The 23737-nt window shown below is 41.0% G+C and overlaps 2 protein-coding genes across 2 annotated transcripts; both read left to right on the top strand.

Moving 5' to 3' along the window:
• Positions 1 to 1182: 1182 nt before the first annotated feature.
• On the top strand, positions 1183 to 3320 carry LOC309707936 (zinc finger BED domain-containing protein 4-like). Its single transcript, XM_082535540.1, has 2 exons — positions 1183 to 2472; positions 2614 to 3320. The coding sequence occupies exons 1-2, from the start codon at positions 1656 to 1658 to the stop codon at positions 3030 to 3032; spliced, it is 1236 nt and encodes a 411-aa protein (XP_082391666.1). The 5' UTR covers positions 1183 to 1655; the 3' UTR covers positions 3033 to 3320.
• A 5474-nt stretch (positions 3321 to 8794) lies between these two features.
• Positions 8795 to 13212, top strand: LOC309709416 (B-cell receptor CD22-like). Its single transcript, XM_082538034.1, has 9 exons — positions 8795 to 9054; positions 9358 to 9648; positions 9732 to 9965; positions 10071 to 10175; positions 10282 to 10500; positions 10954 to 11295; positions 11583 to 11928; positions 12024 to 12081; positions 12669 to 13212. Exons 1-9 carry the CDS (start codon positions 9000 to 9002, stop codon positions 12804 to 12806), a joined length of 1788 nt encoding a protein of 595 aa, XP_082394160.1. The 5' UTR covers positions 8795 to 8999; the 3' UTR covers positions 12807 to 13212.
• The last annotated feature ends 10525 nt before the right edge of the window (positions 13213 to 23737 follow it).

Here is a 23737-nt window from a genome sequence, read left to right on the forward strand (position 1 = left end):
GTTTTGTAAAGTCTCCTTGACCGAGACAGCCGGGACTACCTCAACCTTCACCAGGCACCTGGAGCGCAAACACCCTCAAAGGTAAGTTAGCCGGTAGCCATCTATCCATCTTCAAACTCTTCTAACTACCTTTCCAACCTCAGATGACCAGGTCATGTTTATGTAATATTGTTATTTATAATGTGTTCTTCAAACATTATAAATTATGTAGGGACAGTTTTTTTGCAACCGTCCCTGCAGACTTAACTTTAACTTAACGTTACGTTACATGCTATGTACAGGTAGCTAGCGCTAGCAGTGGCTATCAGCTACTTAAACAATTTTCATTAACTTTAGGTATTTTGGTGAATTCATTGAGCAGAAATATATCGAAACCATTTCAGTGAGCAATTTAAGGGCTGGTATGGTGCTTTGTTGTGGACTTTAATGGGCATATTTATATGGTTGCTGACTCGTAAGGACGGGCGTTTCAAGAGTGTCCCTATAACATTGCTCGGCTAACAGCAGCGTTCTCGACAGTGAAGACCAGATCAGAGCGGTCTATGGCTCTGGTCCAGATAGCACGGATCGCAAAACTGAGTCCTAAGGTTCTTAAATCGAACTTAAGGACCTTTGACTATGACTTTCTTAGGTGTTTTCTACTATGTTGCCCTACTAAACCAGTCCAGTGTGTAGGGGCTATTTTAGCATTATTAGACACAGTAATTTTGTATTGGTGTAACTTCAGACTTTATTGAGTAGTTCATTTCTTGTCAATACAGCTGTGTCTGATAGCTGACTGGCAGGAGGAGGCTTAATGCAACCTGCAAAGTTAATGCACAGACATTTTGTCTTTTGTAGATTCCATTCAACTGTTTTTCTGTTCTTCTTATTTAAGGTCTTGCAACCCTGAACACTCCAGTATTTTCATTATTACTAGTTGTGCCTAATGATCTATATGTGTCACACTGGATTAGATTAGGTTATTTTGTATGCAAAGGTCTGCCCTCATTGATAGGTTTAAAATTACTGTGCTTGTAAGATACAGTAGTTTTTGTGGTTGAATAGAAATCGATGTTTTACAGATTCCTATTTCCCTGTTTTGTAGGTACTTGGAGTACAAGGCAGGATCTGCAACATCAGTGATAGCGGTCAATCCCACACAGCTTCAATTATCATTGTTTGCTCCAAGCATCCACTTATTTTCCCCAAATTCACCCAGGCAACAGGCCATCACCCAGTCCATCCTCCAGGACCTTATAGTTGGATGCTCTCTCCCCTTGTCTATCGTTGAGAATCCACATTTTAGACACTTCCTGAATGTCTTGGATAGCAAATACACTCCTGTGTCTAGAACCACCTTGACAGAGAAGCTGATACCTCACCTTGTCACTAAATTGAAGGGTGACATAATCAAAGCCCTGGAAGTCCAGCCAAATGTAGCAATAACAACAGACCTCTGGTCTGACCGGAGGCTTCGTACTTTCCTGGGAGTTACTGCTCATGCTGCCTGCAAGAACAAGGACTCTTACAGTTTACAATCATTTTTGCTTGACTGTAGGCGTTTCACAGGGAAGCACTGCGGCGAACGAATCGCCTCAGCATTTGACAGAATAGTTGAGGAGTATGGCATTGGCCATAAAATAAGCTACATTCTGACGGATAATGCATCCAATATGAAGCGGGCCTTTAAAGTCAAGATGCCAGAAGTAGAGCACCCTGAAGGTGACAGCAGTGATGACCTCGATGATGAAACAATGTGGGAGGATGCAGAAGGTTCTGATCCATGGTCAACGGGTGAACGTCTTTCTTGCTTCGCCCACTCGCTGCAACTTGTAATCAGTGATGGGATGAAAGAGGTAAAGGCAATAGCTAGAGCCATTGCCAAAGCCAGCAAGTTTACAAACCTGCTGCACAGCAGTAGTAACCACAAAGACTTGTTTGAGGCACACTTTGGCTCCAATAAGTCCATCCCAGCAGGAAACAACACCCGCTGGAATAGCACCTACAGACAGTTAAAGGCTCTGATCACACTTGACCACGGGGCCATCACTGAAATGTGCAGCAATACAGAGAATTTAGTGTTTTCAACCCGAGAGTGGGCTCAGCTGAAAGACCTTTGTGCTTTGCTTGAGCCTTTTTCTGATGCAACAGACCTTACAGAAGGTGATCATCAGGTGACTATTAGCATGGTGGTCCCCACTGTTCTGGACTTGAAGAATCATCTTATAAAGATGGAAGTACAAATGCCCCAGGCCGTAACTATAGTCAGGGCACTGAAAAGATCTTTAGAGAAACGGTTCTCTGGAATTTTCAGGCAGATTTGCATGGACGAAAAGGATCCAGAAGAGCCGTTTAGCCATCGGATCTACTTCCTTGCCACCATGCTCGACCCCCAGTTTGGACTGACCTGGGTAGATTTAGATGTGCAAAATGGTGAAACCGGACCAGCACTGAAGAGGTTCAGAGATGACCTTAAAAAGTCATTAATAGGTTACTGTATAATAATAATAATTTATTGTTATTGTTGTTTTTGTTGTTCCACTTAATATCACTGTCTTTGGTTTTATAGCATCATTAGAAGCATCCTGTCTAATCCTGTCTTTGTATGTGTGTGTGTGCACCCTTTTCCAGACCTTTTGATCACAGAGGTAGACAGAGACGGACCTGCAGCACCAACAGAAGAAGACACAGAATTATCAGATAGTGACTCAGCGCCACCCCCAAAACAACGTCTTCTTTCACGCTACAAGGCATTTAGGTTGCAACGCAGCACAAGCCAGGACTCGAGCACTGATGCACAAATAAGCAAGTACCTAGACGGCATAAATGACTCTGACTGTGATGCACTCACCTTTTGGTCAAAAAACAAAGAGCGTTTCCCCAGTCTACACAGTGTTGCCTTGAAGGTCCTCTCTGTCCCTGCCTCTTCTGCCCCAGTTGAGAGGGTTTTTAGTAGAGGAGGCATTCTAATGAGACCCCACCGCGCACGGCTAGGCTATAAGATGTTGCAATCTTTAGTTTTCTTGAAGTGCAATCAATCACTGTTTTAAAATGTGAACTGTTTTCTCTCACTCCTCTCTGAAAATATGCTGTTTGTTCATTATATATTTGTTCATAAGATATTTGTTATTTGTTCATAATGTCTGTGTTCTATTGTTCCTGCCCTACTGAACAACAGGCTTGATTTCATTGGCAGTGTGTTGTAATCTCATGCCACTGAAGACATCAAGATGCCAGAATCTTTTAAGCACTTGTTCTTATTCTTATTAATGCACAATTTGTATTGGTATGTAATATTTGTAGTTTGCATCTGATTCATGTGAGGTGTGCACATGTCTTTATATTGTTTGATTACAGAATTTTACTTAAAATGGTGTTGTTTGACTAAATAAATGTGACCATTGACTTTTAAATAACATCTGCATATCACTTTGTGTTGACAGGCCTTATCCATTTTAGGGAAGTTGGTATCATACAGTGTAATTTGGCTAGTACTACTACAATAGGACATGATGCAATTTCAAGTTTATAATCTTCAGTTTGATGTTACAATTTTATCTATATATAAAGTATAACTGAAACCAGTTACATATTTCATATTTTAGTTGTTGGAGGTGATCGCTGTTTTGTCAGATGACTTTGGGGCCAGTCAGTACCATCATGTCAGCCCTCAAAAGCACACAAAAGTTAGTCTTTTTTTTGTCCCGGTCTTGGTCTCGTCTCGACTTGGTCTTGGTCTCGGTCTTGGTCTCGATACCCTCTGGTCTTGGTCTTGTCTTGGTCTCGATACCCTCTGGTCTTGGTCTTGTCTTGGTCTTGGATTAGGCGGTCTTGACTACAAGTCTACTCCCAGCAAAAAAAAAAAAAATAGGGAACCACCCCCCACCTGCACGCGTAAGAAAATGTACAGAAATCAATAATTTTTCTACAATAATTAAATAGATTCAACATCTTTCTTCAACAAAATTGCAGACTGCACAGATGGTATCTTCCCAAAGGAAAAGGTACTACAGCTTGCTAGGTTATAAATTTGACTTAATAGTTCCTATATCAAATAATGAATTTTTATACATTTTACATCAGATGAAAACTTTGGTTGTAGGATTCAGATAATTATTTATGAAAAGCTAGACATGACAATTAGAAAGAAAATTCTGGCCCCCTGGCAAACATTTGCTGATGCACCTGTAGCACTTCCTTTAGGGAAGCAGGCTGAACATGTTGAAACCAGGGTGGAAGCCGTCGTTGATGACGTTTGCTGCTCTGTTGAGGCAGCGGGAGGAATAAATGTCCATCAGGGAGGGGAGAGGGCAGCCGATGATCTTTTGTGCTGTCATGACTACACTCTGAAGCCTCGGTCTATCCAACTCAGTGCAGCTGCCGTACCATACCGTGATGCTGTAAGTTAGCAGGCTCTCAATGCACGAGTGGTAGAGGGTCAGCAGCAGGTTGGAGTTCAGCTTGTACTTCCTGAGGGCCCTCAGGAAGTGCAGGCAACGTTGGGCCTTTTTTTTTTGTTTTGTTTTTTTTTTTGCCTGTCCCGTTTGGTTCTTTTGCCATCAGAATTATTGTCTAAAGGCGAGGAAAGATGCCCAACGGATTTACTTTACCAAGTTGACCATCCCAGCCTTGCCGTAATGGTCTATTTGATTCACCTTTTATTGTTTATTTTATTTTTTTTTTAATTTTCACTTGCTAGTTACGGGACAGACTTTAATGAGGAAAAGAAAAGGGAGAAAGGAAGAGGGGGAAAAAACTGCGGAGAAGAGGGACGGGGATAAAGGGCAAAAAAAACCCAAAAACCAACTAAATAAGCAGACACACAAAAAAAAATGCATATATCAATCACCTGGATCGCCTGTTGAGAAAGAAAAAAGAAAACAAGCAGAAGAAAACGAGAGCAATATAATAAACAACATCACGATGACATATGGGAATATAACAGTAAATATTAAATATTAAACATTATTGTGCAGCACGTAATATCAACAGCGCACAGTGTGCTTTGAGGTAGGAGCCAAAAAGGGTGTCGTTTGTGTGTGTGAGCACCCGTGTGTACACCTGTGAGCATGAACACGTTTGTTTTTAAAAGGTTCCTTCATGTAATGATCTGCTAGAGGGTGTGGGGGGGCCACAGCCCCGTCCTCCAGGGCATGAAGCAGGTATGGAGGAGATCAAGACTCCAGACATCCAGAGGCCCCCAGAACACAAGAGACCAAGGAAGACCAACAGAGGGGCAGCCGCACCACTGTCCCAGAAAGAGCTGAGGAGAGTCCCAGATGAGGGCTCACTCAGCAGCTGCGGAGCAGAAGCCAGGGGGGGTTGCAGTGATGTGCCCGTGAGCTCCACCGGCAGCCAACTGAACCCCAGGCCGAGAGGCCGAGGGCACCCCACCCCCGAAGTGGCCCGAGCGAGCCCCAGGCTCCAGGCCCTGATAAGCAGCCACCAAGGAGTGAGCCGGTGTGTACCTGGGCGCCCACCCCCGGACACAAAGAACCACCAACGCGCTGATGTCTGAGGGCGTCTGCCACTGGCAGGGGAAGTGATGGTGGGTGATAGGCCTCCATACCTTAGAGGGCCTGAGATGTCCCCAGAGAGGTGGCGTCTGATACCCGACCTGACATATGGACACAGACAAACAGGCACACACAGATACAAACATCCATTCCCACCCTCATGCTCTCATATGCACTTACTCCACACTCAACCAACGTGGAGACAGACATAAAGAGACGCTGTACACACGATCACACTCCCCAAGCGTACTCTAAGAACCTGGTCTAGGTACCTTTGCCCCTGGAGGGGGGAACTGCACCCAGACCCAGGTGGTGTTACCCTTTTTCCCTGTGGTGGCGAGAAGCAGACCGTCCCGACTCCGCAGCAGCAGGGAGGCCCCACATTCCAGACCCCAGTCGGATGGCCAACTCCTCCTCCCGGCCCCCCGCTCCAGCAGGTCGCAGAGAATGGGGGTGAGAGAAGACTCCAAAACCTCCCTCCGCCCACTCATATGTAGTGTTGATGCATGTGTGTTCTAAGGTGCATTTAAAACCCAGGAGGGCATGGAGCTACCTGCCAGAGAGCAGCAGGTAGTCCCTCCTGATAGCCCTCAGTGTCTGTATTTAAAATTGAGAGGTGGGCAACGACGCCAGGGGTGAGGTGTACACCCTGATGGTCTTTTGGAGTCCGTGTAGCGTGCCCACCCCCAAGATCCTATATGTATGTGTTATGAGAGTGTGAGTAATGTGAATGTCTAAGTTGTGAGATAAAATTAAGGCACAAGAAGCCAGAAGGGGACAGAGGGGGGGATGCCTCCCCTGCACCCTGGTGACACACCTTTACCCCAAGGACCTGCATGTGTGGGTGGTTGTGGTGGAACGGGAAGAGGGAGGCAGCTGGAGATGGGGAGGGAAGGAAGGGAGGGGCAAGTGACCCCTCCCTGGGGCCAGCTCCCCCGCTGAACCCAGTAGGCACCTCCATACTCCGCAACCCGCCAGGGAAAGGGGACCCAGGCCCATCCGGACCGGGGCCCAGAACAGCAGCGCCGCCCAGCCCCACAGAGCCCGGGACAGCCCACCTGACCCCACCACAGAGAAAACTGCACCCACCCCGTCATCCACTCATCTTCCAGACTACACAAGACAATAGACGCCCAGGCTGAGATCTTCCTCCACCTCTCCTATATCTCCCCCTCCTGCAGAGTGAGTTCCTGAAGAGAGGAGAGCTCCTGCAAGGTGTAACACCCCCCCACCAGTTGAAGAGCCCCCCAGGTGGCTCGATGCACTGGCAGCACCCTGCGCCAGGGCCGGGCCCCCATACACCCACCCGCCCACAACCCCATGTCAGTGCTGTGCCTCCTGAAGTCAACAATGACCTCTTTGGTTTTCTTAGTGTTCACTGGCATGTTGTTCTCTGAACACCATGCTGCCAGCTTCAGGACTTCCTCTCTGTAGTCTGCCTCCTCTGCCTTTGAGATGAGTCTGACTACTGTGGTGTCATCAGCAAACTTGATGATGAGTTTGTTGTTGTGGGTCGAACTGCAGTGGTGGGTGTAGAGAAAATACAGGAGGGGGCTCAGCACACAGCCCGGTGGGGAGCCAGTGCTCAGTGTGCGATTTGAGGAGACATTAGGGCCAAGTCTTACAGTGTGTGTGTCTGTGTTTGAATCCATCTCTCACCCCAACCACACACCTCACCTCTGTTTTACTGTTCTGATACATGTCCTCCAGCAGCCTCACCCTCTCTGTCCCACTGCTGTCCTCCTCATACAGTACCAAGGTTCCTTTCTTGTCACGCTATGTCCTCTTCTTCTTTTACTAAGATGAATTCCTTCTAAAGAAGGAAGGACATTTTTATATAATAACTTAACGCCATCTGTCATCACCTACAAAACAACAACCTACCTTGTTGTCATGACAGTGATTAGGCATACAAAAACAGCTGTACCATCAATGTTTCTGAATAAAGTTGAAGGATGAGGAGAAGGTTGAGGAGAGCCATGCTTTTAGAACATGTAAGCAGGAAAGCATACATGTTCTTTAAGGTTCACTTCTTTGTTTCATTTAAAAACTTTGATGTCTGCTAATGAAAGTTTCTGGTAAAGGGATGACTGGACACACAAAAAACATCTAAAACATCTATGGATTAAAAGGTCAGATAAAGCAAAGTCCAACTGGAAATGGTACACTATGCACAAGCAGGGCAACAAGTATGTTCTCTACAGACGAAACCAGGGTCGTGGGCGTGTCTGATGGCTTCCCCACACAGGTGATCAAGGATGTGAGAGAAAGTGATGCAAACATTTACTACTGCAACAAGTATAGAAACAACCAAGAACACTGCTGGGACAGGAGAGTAAAACTCATTGTTTCAGTATGATGCTTGCAAACAGTGATTATTTTATGATTATCACACCGATGAATGCATATCCTCTCAGAGCTGAAGGTAAAGGTGATTCCTGCCTAATCACGACCTGAAAACAGCTCCATCTTAGCAGTGATAGAAAATTGAAATTCAGAGAAACGCTAAAGATATTTGAGATAAAATGAATGAAAATTTTGGTTCCCACAAAATATGAATAAAACAGAGTAAAAGAGGGTACAAATATTACTGAACAGTACACACAGCTTTTAGAGGCTCACACTGCTACCATTCATATAATACCCCCCCCCCCCCCCCCTCTCTCTCTCTCTCTCTCGTCCAAACATGGATGAAGTATAGACCCAGTGAAGACATTTGATGTGTTATAAAAAAAAATGTAATCGTTTTTCTTCTTTTTTCTATTTCTGTATACTAATATAGGCCAGTCACTGCATCTTTATCAGTAAATCTTATTGTTCTGATTTTTTTTAATTTAGACTTTACAAAGGTGAGTATACTAGTAATATATAAAAACACACATGTATTTATTATATATAGCAATAGACTACCTTTACTGCTCATTTACTGAAGTATATTTACAGATGAATGAAATGAAATGATATTTTGAAAAATAAAAATATCACGCCTGTTAGTGGTTCTGGTAAGTTTCTTTTTCTGCACCACAATAACCATTAATGCCGCACCATTGTTGTTACTCTGCCAATAGTAACAACTTTGGGTTTTTTGATGAAAATGTAATGAAATGTGGTCATGTAGCATATTTAATTGGGATGCTTTGTAAATTTTAAAAATAACAAAGACAAGAAGTGTGACAATACACAAAAAACCCCACTATAAATTCAAAAGTAAGAGTCCAATAGCTGCTGCAAACATGCATTCTTCACTAGAGGGCTCTGTTGTGAAAAAAAAAATTATCATAAAGGAGGAAGTGACTTTGGTCGTGTTAAAACGTGTTTGTCCTGCAGACACGCTGAAATCAGCTCTGTATTCAGGTTTTCCTCTTAGACAGCTCATGAATTTGAACATTTATTCACATTTCTGATATTTTATAAATTTTGATATTAACAGAAGTCATAGCAAGGACTAAATTATATTCACATAATCAACTTTTTGATTAGAAGAGAAAATCTACAGCAGCCATGTTGTTGGCAGAAGCTGGATGTTTGTTTCTGGGTTTCATTCTGTGTCTGTCAGGTAGGAATAATTTGTTTCTCCTCCTCATGATGACTGTGATGATGTTTCTGGAATCTAGAAAAAGAGGCAGAAAGTTACAAGTTTTTCTCAGAAGTTAAATTAAAGTGAATTTCCTAAAAAAAACTCACTTAAGAGATTTACTGTTAACATGATTTTTTCTTGTTTTGAAGTTCTGAACTGTCAAGTGTATCAAAGCACCAGATTGTGATCCTTCACAGTAACATGCTGTCATCACAGATTAGCACAGAAAAGAAAGTTAGCATAAATGTTCACCATGTTTTCTAATCACATGTTGTGTTAAAGGTGTTCAGGGAAAACCAAACAGCATCTGTGCCTTGAAAGGTTCATCAGTGAATCTGCCCTGCTCACATCAACATCCCACTGCAAGAAATGGCTGGTACACTGGATACGATACTGTCTCCAAGATAATGTTCTCAGTAGAGGAAACACATGTAAAGTACAGCATGTCAGCAGAGAGTAATTTCACTCTAACAATCAATAATCTGACAGAGAGAGATGCAAATTTTTACTGCTGCATTAAAACTGCTGACAGATCAAAGTGCCAACAAAGTGGAATTCATCTCCAAGTTACAGGTACAGTTCTTTTTACAAATGCATCACAAATGAATGATTTTATGAATGATCAGTGTATTCATGTTGGTCATGTGACCTCTCAGAGCTGCAGGTAAAGGTGATTCCTGCCACAGAGGGACAGACAGTAACACTGATGTGCAGCAGCAGCTGTCCTCTGACTGAAAAGCCTGCAGCCTACATCTGGTACAAGAACAGAGAGTTTCTCTATGAGGACTGGTCTCCCTGGTACCAAGAGCTGCTCAGCAGTGAGGAAGCAGCCACATACTCCTGTGCTGCCAAAGGCTACGAGCATCTCAGAGCCCCTGAAGTCTCTGTGGGTGAGTCATGATGGACAGCTCCTCATCATGTTATGAGATGTTAAACACAAACACTTTACTCTTCAGACTCTAATGAATTTACGGAAAGTTGTTGGTTTTTCTCAGGTTCCATCACAGAGACCTGCTTCAGTGTGACCTATGCTAAAGGGAGAATGTGTTCTTCTCAGCAGACATCCGTGGACGAGTCCTGCTCCATCACATATCCCAGAGGTGAAGTTCTGGACAAACTGCACTTTGAAACTTCATTTTTATTTGTTAATTTATTTGACATGACAGAGATGAACTGGTGGAAAATGTGTTCATCATCTCCCAACAGAAATTCATGTCCAGAGGACTCCTGCTGAACACAGAGGTATCATCAGACTGACCTGTAACAGCAGCTGTTTTCTGACTGAGCCTCTGATTTCCTTTGTGTGGTATGAGACCAGAAAGCCTACAGTGCAGGAGGGAAAACAGATTCTAGTTTCCAGATCTAATCATGAAAGTTTGTCTTGTGCTGTAAAAGGTCTTGAGGATGTGCGCTCTGCTGACGTCTGTGAGTAAACTTATTGTCTCTCCACTTACAAAGTATTACCACCACTTCTTGCAATTAAGACTAATCATCACACTGGTTTCCTGTAAAGTTCAGGATCAGTTTTAAAACGTTGGTGATCACATCACAATTCTCAGCTGCAGATCCAAAACTCTCCCTCTTCAGATCTGCTCATCTATGATACTAACAGTATTCATCTCCTGACTTCTGCTCAGCTTTTTCAGTCTCACCCAAGAGTAACTCAGTCTGTCATTTTGCCCAGTGTATTTCTTTCTTCTTTTATATATATTTAATGTTATTATTTTATTATTGCTTTTGTTAATTATTTGGTTGTTTTTATTATAAGTATACTTTAAAGTGCTTTTTACTTGTTGTTGTGTTTAAATGTGTGATAGAAATAAACTGATTTGACTAATTAAGTTAAAATATCTCTTCTCTGTTTCATTGATATTTCAGGTGTTAGTGATTCCTGCTGGGCGTTGAATTATGTCCACAGCAGAATCTGTGCTCTGGAAGGATCTTCAGTCAACATCTCCAGTAAATACTCACATCCTGACTACGAGCAGATACAGTCTAAATGTTGGTATAAAGTCAAGAGAAATGCTGAGGAGGACGTCAGGAGGAACCTGACTGAGGATGCAGATCATGTGGAGTATGATGACAGCATGAAGAACCAACACATCCTCAGATTAAAGAAGCTGAAGAGAGATGACTCAGCAGAATACAGGTTCACCATCACAACAGGAAATGAAGAAGTGAAACAGTTTGATTTTCCTGGAGTTACTCTGATTGTCACAGGTAATTATGGTTTGTCTTTCTTCGTATAAAAATAATAAAAATAACAGTCAACACAAAATCCTCTGCAATGCTTTCAGCTGAATTAACAAGATGAAAATGCATGAATTTTCCTCAGCTGATGATGCGATAAGAAATATTTTATTTAGTCAAAAGGCTACAGATATTTGCCTTTTATTGCTTCTTGCACTCTTCAGAAGTTAGTGAAAACCAAAAGCACCAAATCTTGTTTTATCTTTAATGAGAACTACTTTGTGTTACATTTACTGACTAGTCTGAGTGTTTTTCAGAGCTGAGAGTGAAGATGAGTCCTTCTGCAGTGGTGACAGAGGGTCAGAGAGTCACACTGACCTGCAGCACCAGCTGTCCTCTGACTGACAACACAAACTACATTTGGTACTTGAACAGTCGACCTCTGACCCCGAGAGAGAACCAGAACAAACATCTGATCCTAGACCCAGTCAGCAGGGAGGATGCAGGAAGCTACTCCTGTGCTGTGAAAACCAACAAAGATATCAGCTCTGCTCCAAAGACTCTCACTGTCCAAAGTATCACAGGAACATGGACACCAGCAGCTGCAGGAGTTTCTGCAGCTCTGCTGGTTTTAATACTTCTCACTGTCTGCTGGTGGATCAGGTGAACGTTACTGTGTTATCTCTAAGACCAGTTATGTTTAAAGTGTGATGTGAAATGTTTTACCCATTCACTGATTTGTTTCTTTTATGCAACAGAAAAAAGAAGACTTCCAGTCAGTCTCCAAGAGGAGAAATGTCAGAATCAGTGCAGCAGGTACGAAATAAGATTCAAATAATTCTGCTGTGTTAGAAAAACATCCCCTCATCTTTCCTTTTTTCCTCACACGATCATTTATTCTGGAAAAAAGCTTAAACTTATTATATGTCTGCCTTTTTCTGAGTAACCAACTGTAGCATTCTTTTCAGTGTCCCTACCTACACCCGATGTTCATGTTCATCATTGTATCAAATAAGTCAGATATACATCAGCAATCCTTACCACACATTACATTAATATCATCTTCAACTAGATTTGTAATTGATTGGACATTGAACAGTTGTGATGTTTACCACTGACAGGAAAAATAATTTTTGAGTTCATTGCCATTTTTGTCCCGTCTGTTTCTCATTGTTATATCATGACCTCTGACCTTAATTGACACAATTGAGACCTGAAGTTCTTTAGAGGTTGTTTTTTGGGGGGGTTAGGTCTCTTAACTTGTTTCAGTTTGTCAGACAGGTTCTATTTGAGAATCTCAGTGACAGTGCAGTACAGTGACAATGTAACAAACAACAAACAACCAGCTATGAGTTATTGATGCAGTTTGTTATAAATTTATAAGAACTGTCTCGTCTCCTCAGATGAACGTTGACTCCATGTATGAAAACATCTCAGCTCAGTCAGCAGAGCAGGATGATCATCACTACAGCAGACTGCACTTCAGTGAGAACCACACAGCTGACCTCTACTCCACCATTGAGCCACTGTATGCTCAATAAAGAAACGTTTGTTACCATGATGATTTCAACTCCAGTGATATTACTTTACCATCACAGCAGAGAAACTGCAGCATCTGGATCTGTCTGTGGGTTACACTTTCTTCACTGGAATATAAAATAAAGGTAGAAATAAGTAGAAATTGAAATCAATTGAAATTGAAAAGCTCAAGTAGAAATTCTCAAGCTTTTGAATTAAAACATATTTGGTAATGATGTACGTCTGTCACAAAAACCTGCAAAAAATGACGCAACCGTTTAAAAATTCTGCTATGTCCAAAAGCCCACGAGTGTGCATTTACTGATCACCCACTTAAAGGGTGCTATTTTTGATAACTTTGTTAGACATTGTATTACTTTGTGTGCTTTGGGTGTCACTAATAAAAACATCAAAGCCATTGTGTCCGCAGGTTTGTCTTCTGTTAGGTTTTTGTCTGTACCACAAAATAACCACTAACACTGTCCCCTGTCTCTGCTTTCATTGTCAGCACTGTCAGGTTTTTGATGAACATATAATAATATGTAGCCATGTCACATGTTTAACTGAGCTGCTTTGAATGCAGTTTGTCTGGAGAAAGACTCACAAAATTAAAATCTTTGTTCAGCCTTTCAGGTAGGAATGAACTATTTAAGTAAAGAGCAGATTCACTGTTTGACATTATTTGTTCTGTATGACCTCTCAATTGTATTTAAGTACCAGATTTGGACTCTTTAACACTAAAGTGTTTTCTTCACACAATTTGAAGTCCATCATTATACAATGAGAAAGATGAAACAAAGATGACAAGTGAAAAACATTCAAAACAGTTGCCAATCTTCATAGGGGCAGACGTCCCAGACAATTCACCCCAGTCAGACCACATAAGGCTCAGAGAAACTGCAAATCCCCCCAGGAACTACAAGACTCCAAAGGCCTCAGTTAGCATGTTAAATATTAATATTCATCTAAGTGCAATTAGAAAAAGACTGAACAAATATGGTCAATACAAATAATGAACAGCACCACATTTGGAGAGCATCTCAAACTAATTAAGCACACAAGTCATATACACTGAACGAGGGCTGATGATATGGGCAGTTTTGCCTACACAGAACCAGGACACCAGGGCTGAACTGGGCAGCTGAACTGCTGCTACGCCATATATCTTAAGGCACCCGGGCCCTCACGTATCTGCGATACGCACCTTGAAGAACAGAATTTAATTTTGAAGAAATGAGAAAGGATAAGAGTTGACAAGTTAAGAGAAAACAAAAAACAAAAAGAAAAAATAGTAAAATCAAAAGAATCGGTATGTTAGCTGTTGGGGCTGCTGTCACTGCACTGTCAGCAGTACAATCAGTAACAACTACTAACAAGCCCTCACAGTCACAGTGGGGTGCTTTTGTAGGGACAACAATCCCAATAAAAAAGTGAGGAAGAGACACAGGAAGTTGAAATTAATGTATTAAGAAAATAAATGATTATGAAGTGAGATATTCAGGGATTCAGGTAAAATGAATGGGAACTTTGACCATGAGCCACTCTTAATAGCTAAGGTGTGACTAAGGTGTAGCTCAGGTGGCAGAGCAGGTCAGCCACTAATCAGAAGGTCGGTGGTTCGATCCCAGGCTGCATCCTGGCTGCATGCCAAATGTCCTTGGGCAAGATACTAACCCTGTGTTTGCCTACTGGTGGTGGTCAGAGGGCCCGGTGGCGCCTGTGTCCAGCAGCCTCGCCTCTGTCAGTGCGCCCCAGGGCAGCTGTGGCTACAATGTAGCTTGCTATCGCCAGTGTGTGAATGTGTGTGTGAATGGGTGAATGACTGAATAGTGTAAAGCGCTTTGGGGTCCTATGGACTAGAAAAGCGCTATACAAATGCAGGCCATTTACCTTAACCTGATGGAAAAACTGTGTTGAGTCATTAAGAGGGATGTGCATAAAAACATGTCTGCAAACTGAAGCAATGCTGTAAAGAAGGGTTGGCCAAAATTCCTCTGCGATGATGCAGTTCCTTATAGGAACTGAAACTAAGATATTTAAAGACTTAGCAGCTCTTGAACTTGAGACACTCTGTCTCTGTCAGGCTCTCTCACACCAAATAAGAGGAAGCCTCAAAACTTTGTCAGATTTAGCTTCATATAAAGGCAAGCAAACCAGTAAATTGTCTGAAATCAGGCGTACTAAAATCCAGGAACTTTTCACTGGACACAAATAAATGTGTTCAGTTCTAATAAATGTGTTATTTTAGGTATTATCACTTTGTACATTATTGTGGATGGAACAGAAGGTAAAAATCTTGATCCCAGACTCAGAGGACTCAGAACTGGTTCATCATCACCATCATCTCAGCTGCACCTAATATATTCTTGATGGTCTGGTTGTATTAAAGGTTCTTTTTATTGCGCAGCTTAAGGGAAAATTTCAGTGAATTGGATGCCTTTTGAAACTGCTGGAGTGAGAATGAGGAACGAGACAAAAAGAAAAGAGAAGGAATGCAACAGTCAAATGATGATGTCACAGTCAGTATACATTTCCTCTGTACTCACAAATCACAGAAGAATAAGCTGTATAAAATCTGTATTAATTTATTTTTTAAACTTCCTGGTGACCTTGACTTTGAGGTAAAGCTCACACCTTGACCAGTTACCAGTAAAGAATTCAAACTCATGTTTTTCGTAGATGCACCTGCAGCTAAGTGGTAAAAGGAGCTCAAAGCTTCACTTAAATTTATTCATGAATATCTCGACTGGTTTTAGCAACACTTACTTAAGCTACGCTGCCATCTCCTGGCAAAACTGACTATCACTACCACATCAGTTGAGAGGAAGAACCGTTAAAATCATAACACAAATTTTTAAAAAGTAATGTATATTTACTAAGGTGATAATCAACATTTAAAATTCCCACCAGTAAAAGGCTGAGATTTCTTCTTTGACTCTTATGTCTTTTCTTTTCCCTTTCTTTGATTTTGTGAACTTTATGCTTCGAAGATGAAGATGAATCTTTTGAAAGATGCTCATTAAACTTTTCTGGGTTTCATCTTGTACATCTTAGCTATAAGTGATTATTAAGTAAGGTTTACGTTACTTACTCATTACATATTTAGTAAATTAATAATCTGAATTTATGCTGGATTAATTAATTAATTCATTAACTAATTAATTACTATTACTGTGGTCTCAGAGGTCCATCAGTGGATCTGCACTGATCACATCAACATCTGAGTTCAAGCAGAAAATGGTTCACTGTACACTCGGATGGTTACAAGTAAGTTCAGAGTGAGCTCTCTGTACGTGTAACGCAGAAACGGCCCTAACCAATCTGGCGCCCTAGGCAAGATTTTAGGTGGCGCCCCCCTACATCAGCAGTGTAGTGTAATGTTGTAACAAATACTATTTCTATTAAATAAGCTTTACTTTGCATTTTAATTAATGTGGGATTATTTTTTGTATTTAGAAATAATAGTACCAACTTTTTTTTTTTTCAACATTTGTGGCACTGGCGTGGCGCCCCCTGATGGACGGCGCCCTTAGCATTTGCCTATACGGCCTATGCCACGGGCCGGCCCTGGTGTAACGTACAACATGTCTGAAGAGAAAAACCCAACTTTAACCATCAATGACCTGAGAGAGAGTGATGCAAACACACTTTTACCAAGAGCTGCTCAGCAGTGAGGAAGCAGTCACATACTCCTGTGCTGTCAAAGGCTACAAAGATCTCAGAGCCTCTGAAGTCTCTGTGGGTGAGTCATGATGTTTATGGTTGCTACAAAACAAACAGAATGGGTCATACAGCAAATCATTACAATCAGGATCACTTCTTTGTTTCTAGGTTCCATCACAGCAACCTGCTTTAGTGTGACCTATGCTAAAGGGAAAATATGTTCTTACAGGCAGACATCAGTAGATGAGCCGTGCTCCATCACATATCCCAGAGGTGAAGTTTTCACAAATAAGCAAACATCTTCCACCAAACCTCTAATATATTAGTTTGATCTCATTTTTCTTCAAAAAATATAAAGCTCACATATTACCTTTATTAATACATGTATTAGCAAGCCATATTTAATTACTCCTTTTTCTTAACACCAAACACCAAAAATAAAATTACATACATTATGTCAAAGTGACTCATTAAAACTATATTTATCATCTCAGAAAGCAGAAATTACAAGAATCAACAATTTTCATTTCAAAGCTATTCAACAGACAAGTTCTCCTGTGCTGTAAAAGGCCTTGATTACCTTCTGTATACACGGTGTATATACACACACACACACACACACACACACACACACACACACACACACACACACACACACACACACACACACACACACACTCTGTGCTAATATTTTCTTGTGCTGCTTGAATCGGCAACAAAGTTCCTTAGCTAGAAGACTCAGAAACAATCTTCTTTTGCCTGTCCGCCCTGTGCATGCCTTATACAAAATGTAGGCATTCACCACCGCCAGGTTCAGCATATTGTAGAAAACCGCTACTGGTCACCTGCGTGTTGCTGCTCTTACAGAATACATGCGTGCCATTTGGTCCAACACGTCTACACCACACTGTAAAAGAAGAGAGAGAGAGTCATGAGTATATGTTTTTTCTATAGGCCTGTATAGCACACATCAGAAAACATTGTAGCACTGATGTAAAATTATACACACATTCGCATACCTTCATGTGGTTATAGTTTCTTATTGCTTTGGGTTTCCTCTTTCTGCCGTCACTGATCGTCACATCTTAGTGCATGGAACTAAGAACACACACAGTCTTGGTTTTTTTAGGTCCATAAATTGTGAAGGAGACACCGCCACTTCTAAGCACTGAAGTGGAGAATTCCTCTCGCTGTGCAGTGTCTTTTGCAATTTGAGGAAGTTCACGGCGGACTTTATTCACCGGCACGGTGAATAAAGTCCACAAAACAACGTTACTTGGCACAAGTAACGTTGTTTTGCGCTGTGCGACAGCGACAGTGAAGTGAAGGAATTGTCCGTTGTGACGTTTCTCCCATCATCCAAAAACAGCTCCACTAGTTTCATGACCACGTTCTCTGCCAGCCTCTCTTCCTTCTGACGACTGGGGTCCTTTCCCAAGTAGATGCACTGCAGACATATTTGGTCTCCAGATCCGTGGCCATCCAGAACTTGATCCCAAATTTGTCTGGCTTGGTTGCGATATACTGTGTGAATGGACACCGAACCTTGGTAGGGAAAAGCTGTTCATCTATGGTCATGTGTTCTCCTGGAATGAAACTCTTAGCACAGTTCTCATTGAAGCGTGTCCAGATGTCAGAGATTGCCTCAAATTTATCTGTTTTCACCCGTTCTGCCCGCGTGTCCTTGTCATCAAATTGAAGGTGTTGCATAATTAAAATGAATCTATCTCGGGGCATTGTCTCTTTGCTTACTGGCACCAGAAATCTTTCTGACCAGCAATCTAGAATGGCACCAACGGGACACATGATTGCTCTTAGGGTCAGGGTTTTTTTTTTTTTTTTTAAATTTTTGCTATTTTTACAGGAACAGGCAGAGGAGAGAACATGTAAAGCTGGAGTGATCACACATGTCACTCATGTCATTGTATTAGCAACTTGTCATTCTGTTTTCACACATTTTTTTATAAATAAAATGGACTTGTGTTTCCATATATTGTGAATGTGACCAAAAACAAATGTCCATTACAGAGGCCATAAATGAATAGGCTGGTGTGGTGGGGCGTGGTCTGCGGTGCCGTGAAGGGAGGGCGGATGCACCTGCACGGCATCCTTAATCACGCCCGCCTAGTTAAAACACGGGGATTCAGGGGTTTGGGTGTGTTGTGGTGAGATGTACATATCCGAATGATACTCCGTGGTCCCGCCGTGCCTTATTCTCGCCACAGCTGGTTCTCAGGAGGGTGTAGGGTCATATAAAGACAAAATTATACAGAATATATATAACATAATATAATAATATGATATATATAATATATAACTAACCAGACCAATTTGTGGTTTGCAAGGACGAGAGGACCATAGTTGGATAAATGTGTCAATTCTAGCTAACAGCAAGATCAGAAATCAGAAACACAATGAAATCAAGGAGTACCAGGGGCTTAAGGACCAACTGGAGGTAAAGTCCAAATTGTCTTAGTAGTAATAGAAGCATGAGGAGCTGCCACCCCAAATCAGGATGAGTGGCTTCAGCAGATTCCAGGCAGAACATCAAGGGTCTCTGTACAGAAGCGTGCAGTTCTAGGAGCAGTAATGGAAGATACTGCATAGAACAATATACATACACAATACATATGAAGTATTTTAATCAATTGTTCCCCATAGCTCATTGTTTCATATTTTTTAAAACAAAATATAGTCACAGTAGATTAAAGTCTGAATCGCTCCAGCTGTGTTTATTACAAATTGTCATACTGAGATATGCTCAGCAGTTTATCACCTCCACACCTTTCTGTTCAACAACTTATATTTAATAAACGGAATATTTAATGCATTCAAAACACAACTGCATGCAGCAAGTAAATAAATTAAAAGCATTATTATTGAGGAATTGAACTGATGTAGATTAAAATAATATTCATGCTACAACAAAGCATTTAAGGATGCAAACGATTCAAAGGAAGAGGAAGCAAGTTTACTTTTAGTTTCAAAGATGCAAGATATGTGAAACCAAAGAATATGAACCAGCAGCCCACCCCTCGCTCTGATAAAGAGTACTGCTTAGTTTGTCTGATGACTCACTTTGTATCTTTTGGTTTGAGCTTTTACTGTCAGCTTTACGCTCAAAGTCTGGACTAAAACAACAATGGAGTTGAGAGATGCTGGTCGTCTGCTTGTGGGTCTCATCTTTTACATTTCAGGTATCAGAGATTATTTATGAGTTCTTATGTAAAAATCGTTAGTTAATATTAACTTAAGAAAAAGATCTTGTAATATTTACAGATGAGGAATTTTAGTTTAGATTAGTTTCTAATGTAAAGTACTGAAAATTATTAAGTAATTAATAACAAAGACATATTAATAAGATAAAAACATTTATTAACTCTCTTCTGTTAAAGGTGTTAATGGAGGAGAAACCAGGATCTGTGCTTTCAAAGGTTCATCAGTGGATCTGCACTGCTCACATCAACATCTGACTTCAAGCAGAAAATGGTTCACTATACACTGGGATGGTTACAAGTTTGTTCAGAGTGAGCTCTCTGTGGATGGACAACGTGTAACATACAACATGTCTGAAGAGAAAATCCCAACTTTAGCCATCAATGATCTAAGAGAGAGTGATGCAAATGCTTACTGCTGTATGAAGACTGCAGACAGTGCAGGAAACTGTTGGCTAAACAGAATTACTCTCCAAGTAGTTACAGGTACAGTGACTTTTACTTATTACTTACTTTCCAAATGACATCACTGTATAAGTTGTTGTCCATCATCCTCTCAGAGCTGCAGGTAAAGGTGATTCCTGCCACAGAGGGACAGACAGTAACACTGATGTGCAGCAGCAGCTGTCCTCTGACTGAAAAGCCTGCAGCCTACATCTGGTACAAGAACAGAGAGTTTCTCTATGAGGACTGGTCTCCCTGGTACCAAGAGCTGCTCAGCAGTGAGGAAGCAGCCACATACTCCTGTGCTGTCAAAGGCTACGAGGATCTCAGAGCCCCTCAAGTCTCTGTGGGTGAGTCATGATGTTTATAGTCCCTACAAACCCTTCAGCAAAAAACTGTAAAAATAACCTCAGTAAAAATATTAAATCTCATTTCTTTTTGTCCAGATTCCATCACACAGACATGCTTCAGTGTCACTTATGCTTATGGAAACATGTGTTCTTATAATCAGACATCAGTGGATGAGCCGTGCTCCATCACATACCCTAGAGGTGAAGTTTCCACAAACAAATTGTATAAACACTTCTCCAAACCTTTATATCATATTCGTTTAAACTGCACAATTATGTGACTTAAATGAGCCGCATGATTATATCTAAATAGTGACGAGAAGTGTATTTATCTTCGATCGACAGAGGTTTATGTTCAAAGAGCTTCTTCCACCTTGGGATTTGTCACACTGACCTGTAACAACAGCTGTAATCTGACTGACCATCAAACTGTCTACATGTGGTATCACAACAAAATAAACTATCATGAGAATCAACATTTTTCAACTCATAACTCTTCAACAGACACATTCTCTTGTGGAGTTAAAGGTCACACACATCTTCAATCTAAAAAAGTTTGTAAGTGTCAAATCTGTTTTTCTTTTCAACTAATAATGAAACACAGACCAATCAAACAACATTAAATCTTCCATCTATATGTCAGGTGTTCAGGATAAAAACTGCTGGAGAGTGAATTATGTCAGCAGGAGAATCTGTGCTCTGGAAGGATCTTCAGTCAACATCACAAGTGAATACTCACATCCTGATAACATGAAGCCAGAGTTTAAATGTTGGAGTAAAAAATGGAGAAAAGATAAAGTGGAAGTTGAAGAGCTGATTGAGGCTGCAGGTGGTGTGGAGTATCAGGACAACATGAAGAACCAACACATCCTGACCATCAACAACCTGAAGAAGAATGACTCAGGAGGATACACATTCAGATTCAACAAAGATCATGAAGGATGGACACAGTCTGATTTGCCTGGAGTCTTTTTGATTGTCACAGGTAAATCTAAACTCCTCAGTCAGCAGACTTTACTCATTAATATTTCAATATGAGCAGTAGCGCTAGAACTATTCAGATCTTTCTCGGTTATATAACAATGTTAAAATATTCCCTTACAATGAAAAGTTTGTTCTTAATTAAAAGCATGTAAATGCTATGAAAAATAACTATAGTTAAAATATCAAAAGTAAAAACTGGCATTTTGCTTGATTTAATATAATAGTTTTAAAATTATATACAAATGAGTTTTTCGACAAAGAAATAATTTTTGTAACAACTTTCATCTTCAATTGAGGCATTTTAATAAAAGAATTACTTAAACGGTTCAGGAAATACAATCATATTTATACGGTCCCCCATTTTCAGAGGCTCAAAAGGGAACTGGATATCTGATAGCAAGATACATTAAGCAAAGAAAGATCCGGAGTTTATTTCAAGTATTTCATGTTTATTTACTAAAATGTTCTGGAAAAATGAAATATTTGGACAAATGAATCAAGATTCATTTGTACCAGAATGATGGCCAAATGCCTCAAATGCAATAGTGTTTTACAGTCCCACTGGATAAGGTATCATGGGCTGGTTGTGTTGTGCCCTTAAACAGGGGAAATAGTGAGGAGAGGTGAAAGAACGGCACAGACACGCAGCTCTCACTCTCACTCGTCTGTATTGAGTTTCAGAAGCAATACAACCAAAACAATATTCTTATGGATGCACTCAGTCTCAGGACAACTGTATCCAAACTAAGTCACTATTGTTCGCTGCATTAGCTGATGAGAATACTTTAGATAACATGAACTGTAGCATTAGACAAAAACATCTTTTTAACTCGCACATGTTAGCTGACACAGTCACTAACTTTCCACAGCAATGAAATAATACTTTAAGTACTGCATGTCTTTCAGTAGTTAACTTATACAGATCGTAACAGAAAAATCTTCACACAATATGGCGGAGTAATAGCGAAAACTAGCATACGCAGCAACAGAGATTAACTGGAACTTCTCAGCAAAATAGTCCGCAATTCACATCTTCCGCTACAATGAACAATGATAACAATGTAATAATCAACAGTAACACACATTTATATAGATTTGTGCATGACAGTTACCTTAAACAGGGGAAATAGTGAGGAGAGGTGAAAGAAAGGCACAGACACGCAGCTCTCACTCTCACTCGTCTGTATTGAGTGAAGGAGGAAGCGCGCGAACCCACCTACTGGAGCCCTGAGGCATTAACAATGGATCGATGCACAATCAACCCAGGCAAAACTTTCACTACTTATCTCGCTCTATATTCCCACTGCATATTCTATTCGAAAACAGTCAAAGCAACAAATAAAACATTAATAAGGGCATGACATGAAATGTAAGGAACAGAGATGTACAACTTCAAAACTAATCAAATTTATGATCCACCACATACTCCCCCTCAGAATAGATGTTGTCCTCAACATCCAAATGTTTAACATTTAGCACAAACATGGAGTTATGACCATTAATATCGCCAAAACCACATACAATAAACCATTGCATACTATAACTGTTTCTTGTACCTTATATGTACTCTACAAAAATAGTTTCACAAGCTGGAACTCTTTTCATACATTCTTTAGTGTGGGTTATTACCCAAAGTCTTTCAGTGTTCTCATACAGTCTGTATGAATTACAGTGTCCATGCAGTTACATTAACACAGTCTGCTGCTGGCTTGAGAACAAAGTCATTTTAGTGCAGCTTGTCAAAGCAGTCACTCTCTCCTTTGACAAATGTCCATGAGAGTGATACTAGTGGCCTTAGCCATGTGGTGTGCTTTGGATGTGTCTGTTAAGCTGCAGGCACAATATGAATCAGTTCAACGTCCAAAAGTCACTTTGAATATGAATTCTGTGTTAAACAGTCCATTTCCATGCGGTTGGTGTGGAGTGTAAGTACATTGTCTCTGTTCAGTAATGTGTTTCGTGTGTGATCACAATGTTTCTTTTCACTCAAGTCCATACAGTTATCAGTGGCAGTATGCCTGAACAGTCCGTGGAACCATGAAGTGTGTATGATGTGATGGTGTTCTCAGGTTATAACAAGCTGGTGAACCAAGCCGATCATATGTGAAGATCTTTGGTGGCTTGCGCTCTCTACTCGGTCGCTGATGCTCTTGCTCACAGGTCCTGCTGTGTTTGTCTGGAACAGGTGCAGGAACAGGTTCCTCCACTGATGGTTCCTCGACATAATTTTCCTCTTGGTCGGGTGGTTGTTCACATTGGTTCAGTACTTCATGTTCATTCTCTGTCTCAGATGACATG

The sequence above is a fragment of the Aulonocara stuartgranti genome, assembly GCF_965226115.1.
Source record: "Aulonocara stuartgranti genome assembly, chromosome: 6".
NCBI classification, from domain to species: domain Eukaryota; kingdom Metazoa; phylum Chordata; class Actinopteri; order Cichliformes; family Cichlidae; genus Aulonocara; species Aulonocara stuartgranti.

Bases quoted from the DNA above. Each gene is read 5' to 3' on its own strand.
- LOC309707936 (XM_082535540.1), top strand. From the start codon at position 1,656: ATGAAGCGGGCCTTTAAAGTCAAGATGCCAGAAGTAGAGCACCCTGAA. The intron at 2,473-2,613 runs GTTACTGTATAA...ACCCTTTTCCAG, and splicing joins CCTTAAAAAGTCATTAATAG to ACCTTTTGATCACAGAGGTA.
- LOC309709416 (XM_082538034.1), top strand. From the start codon at position 9,000: ATGTTGTTGGCAGAAGCTGGATGTTTGTTTCTGGGTTTCATTCTGTGT. The intron at 10,176-10,281 runs GTGAAGTTCTGG...ATCTCCCAACAG, and splicing joins CTCCATCACATATCCCAGAG to AAATTCATGTCCAGAGGACT. The intron at 12,082-12,668 runs GTACGAAATAAG...TCGTCTCCTCAG, and splicing joins TGTCAGAATCAGTGCAGCAG to ATGAACGTTGACTCCATGTA.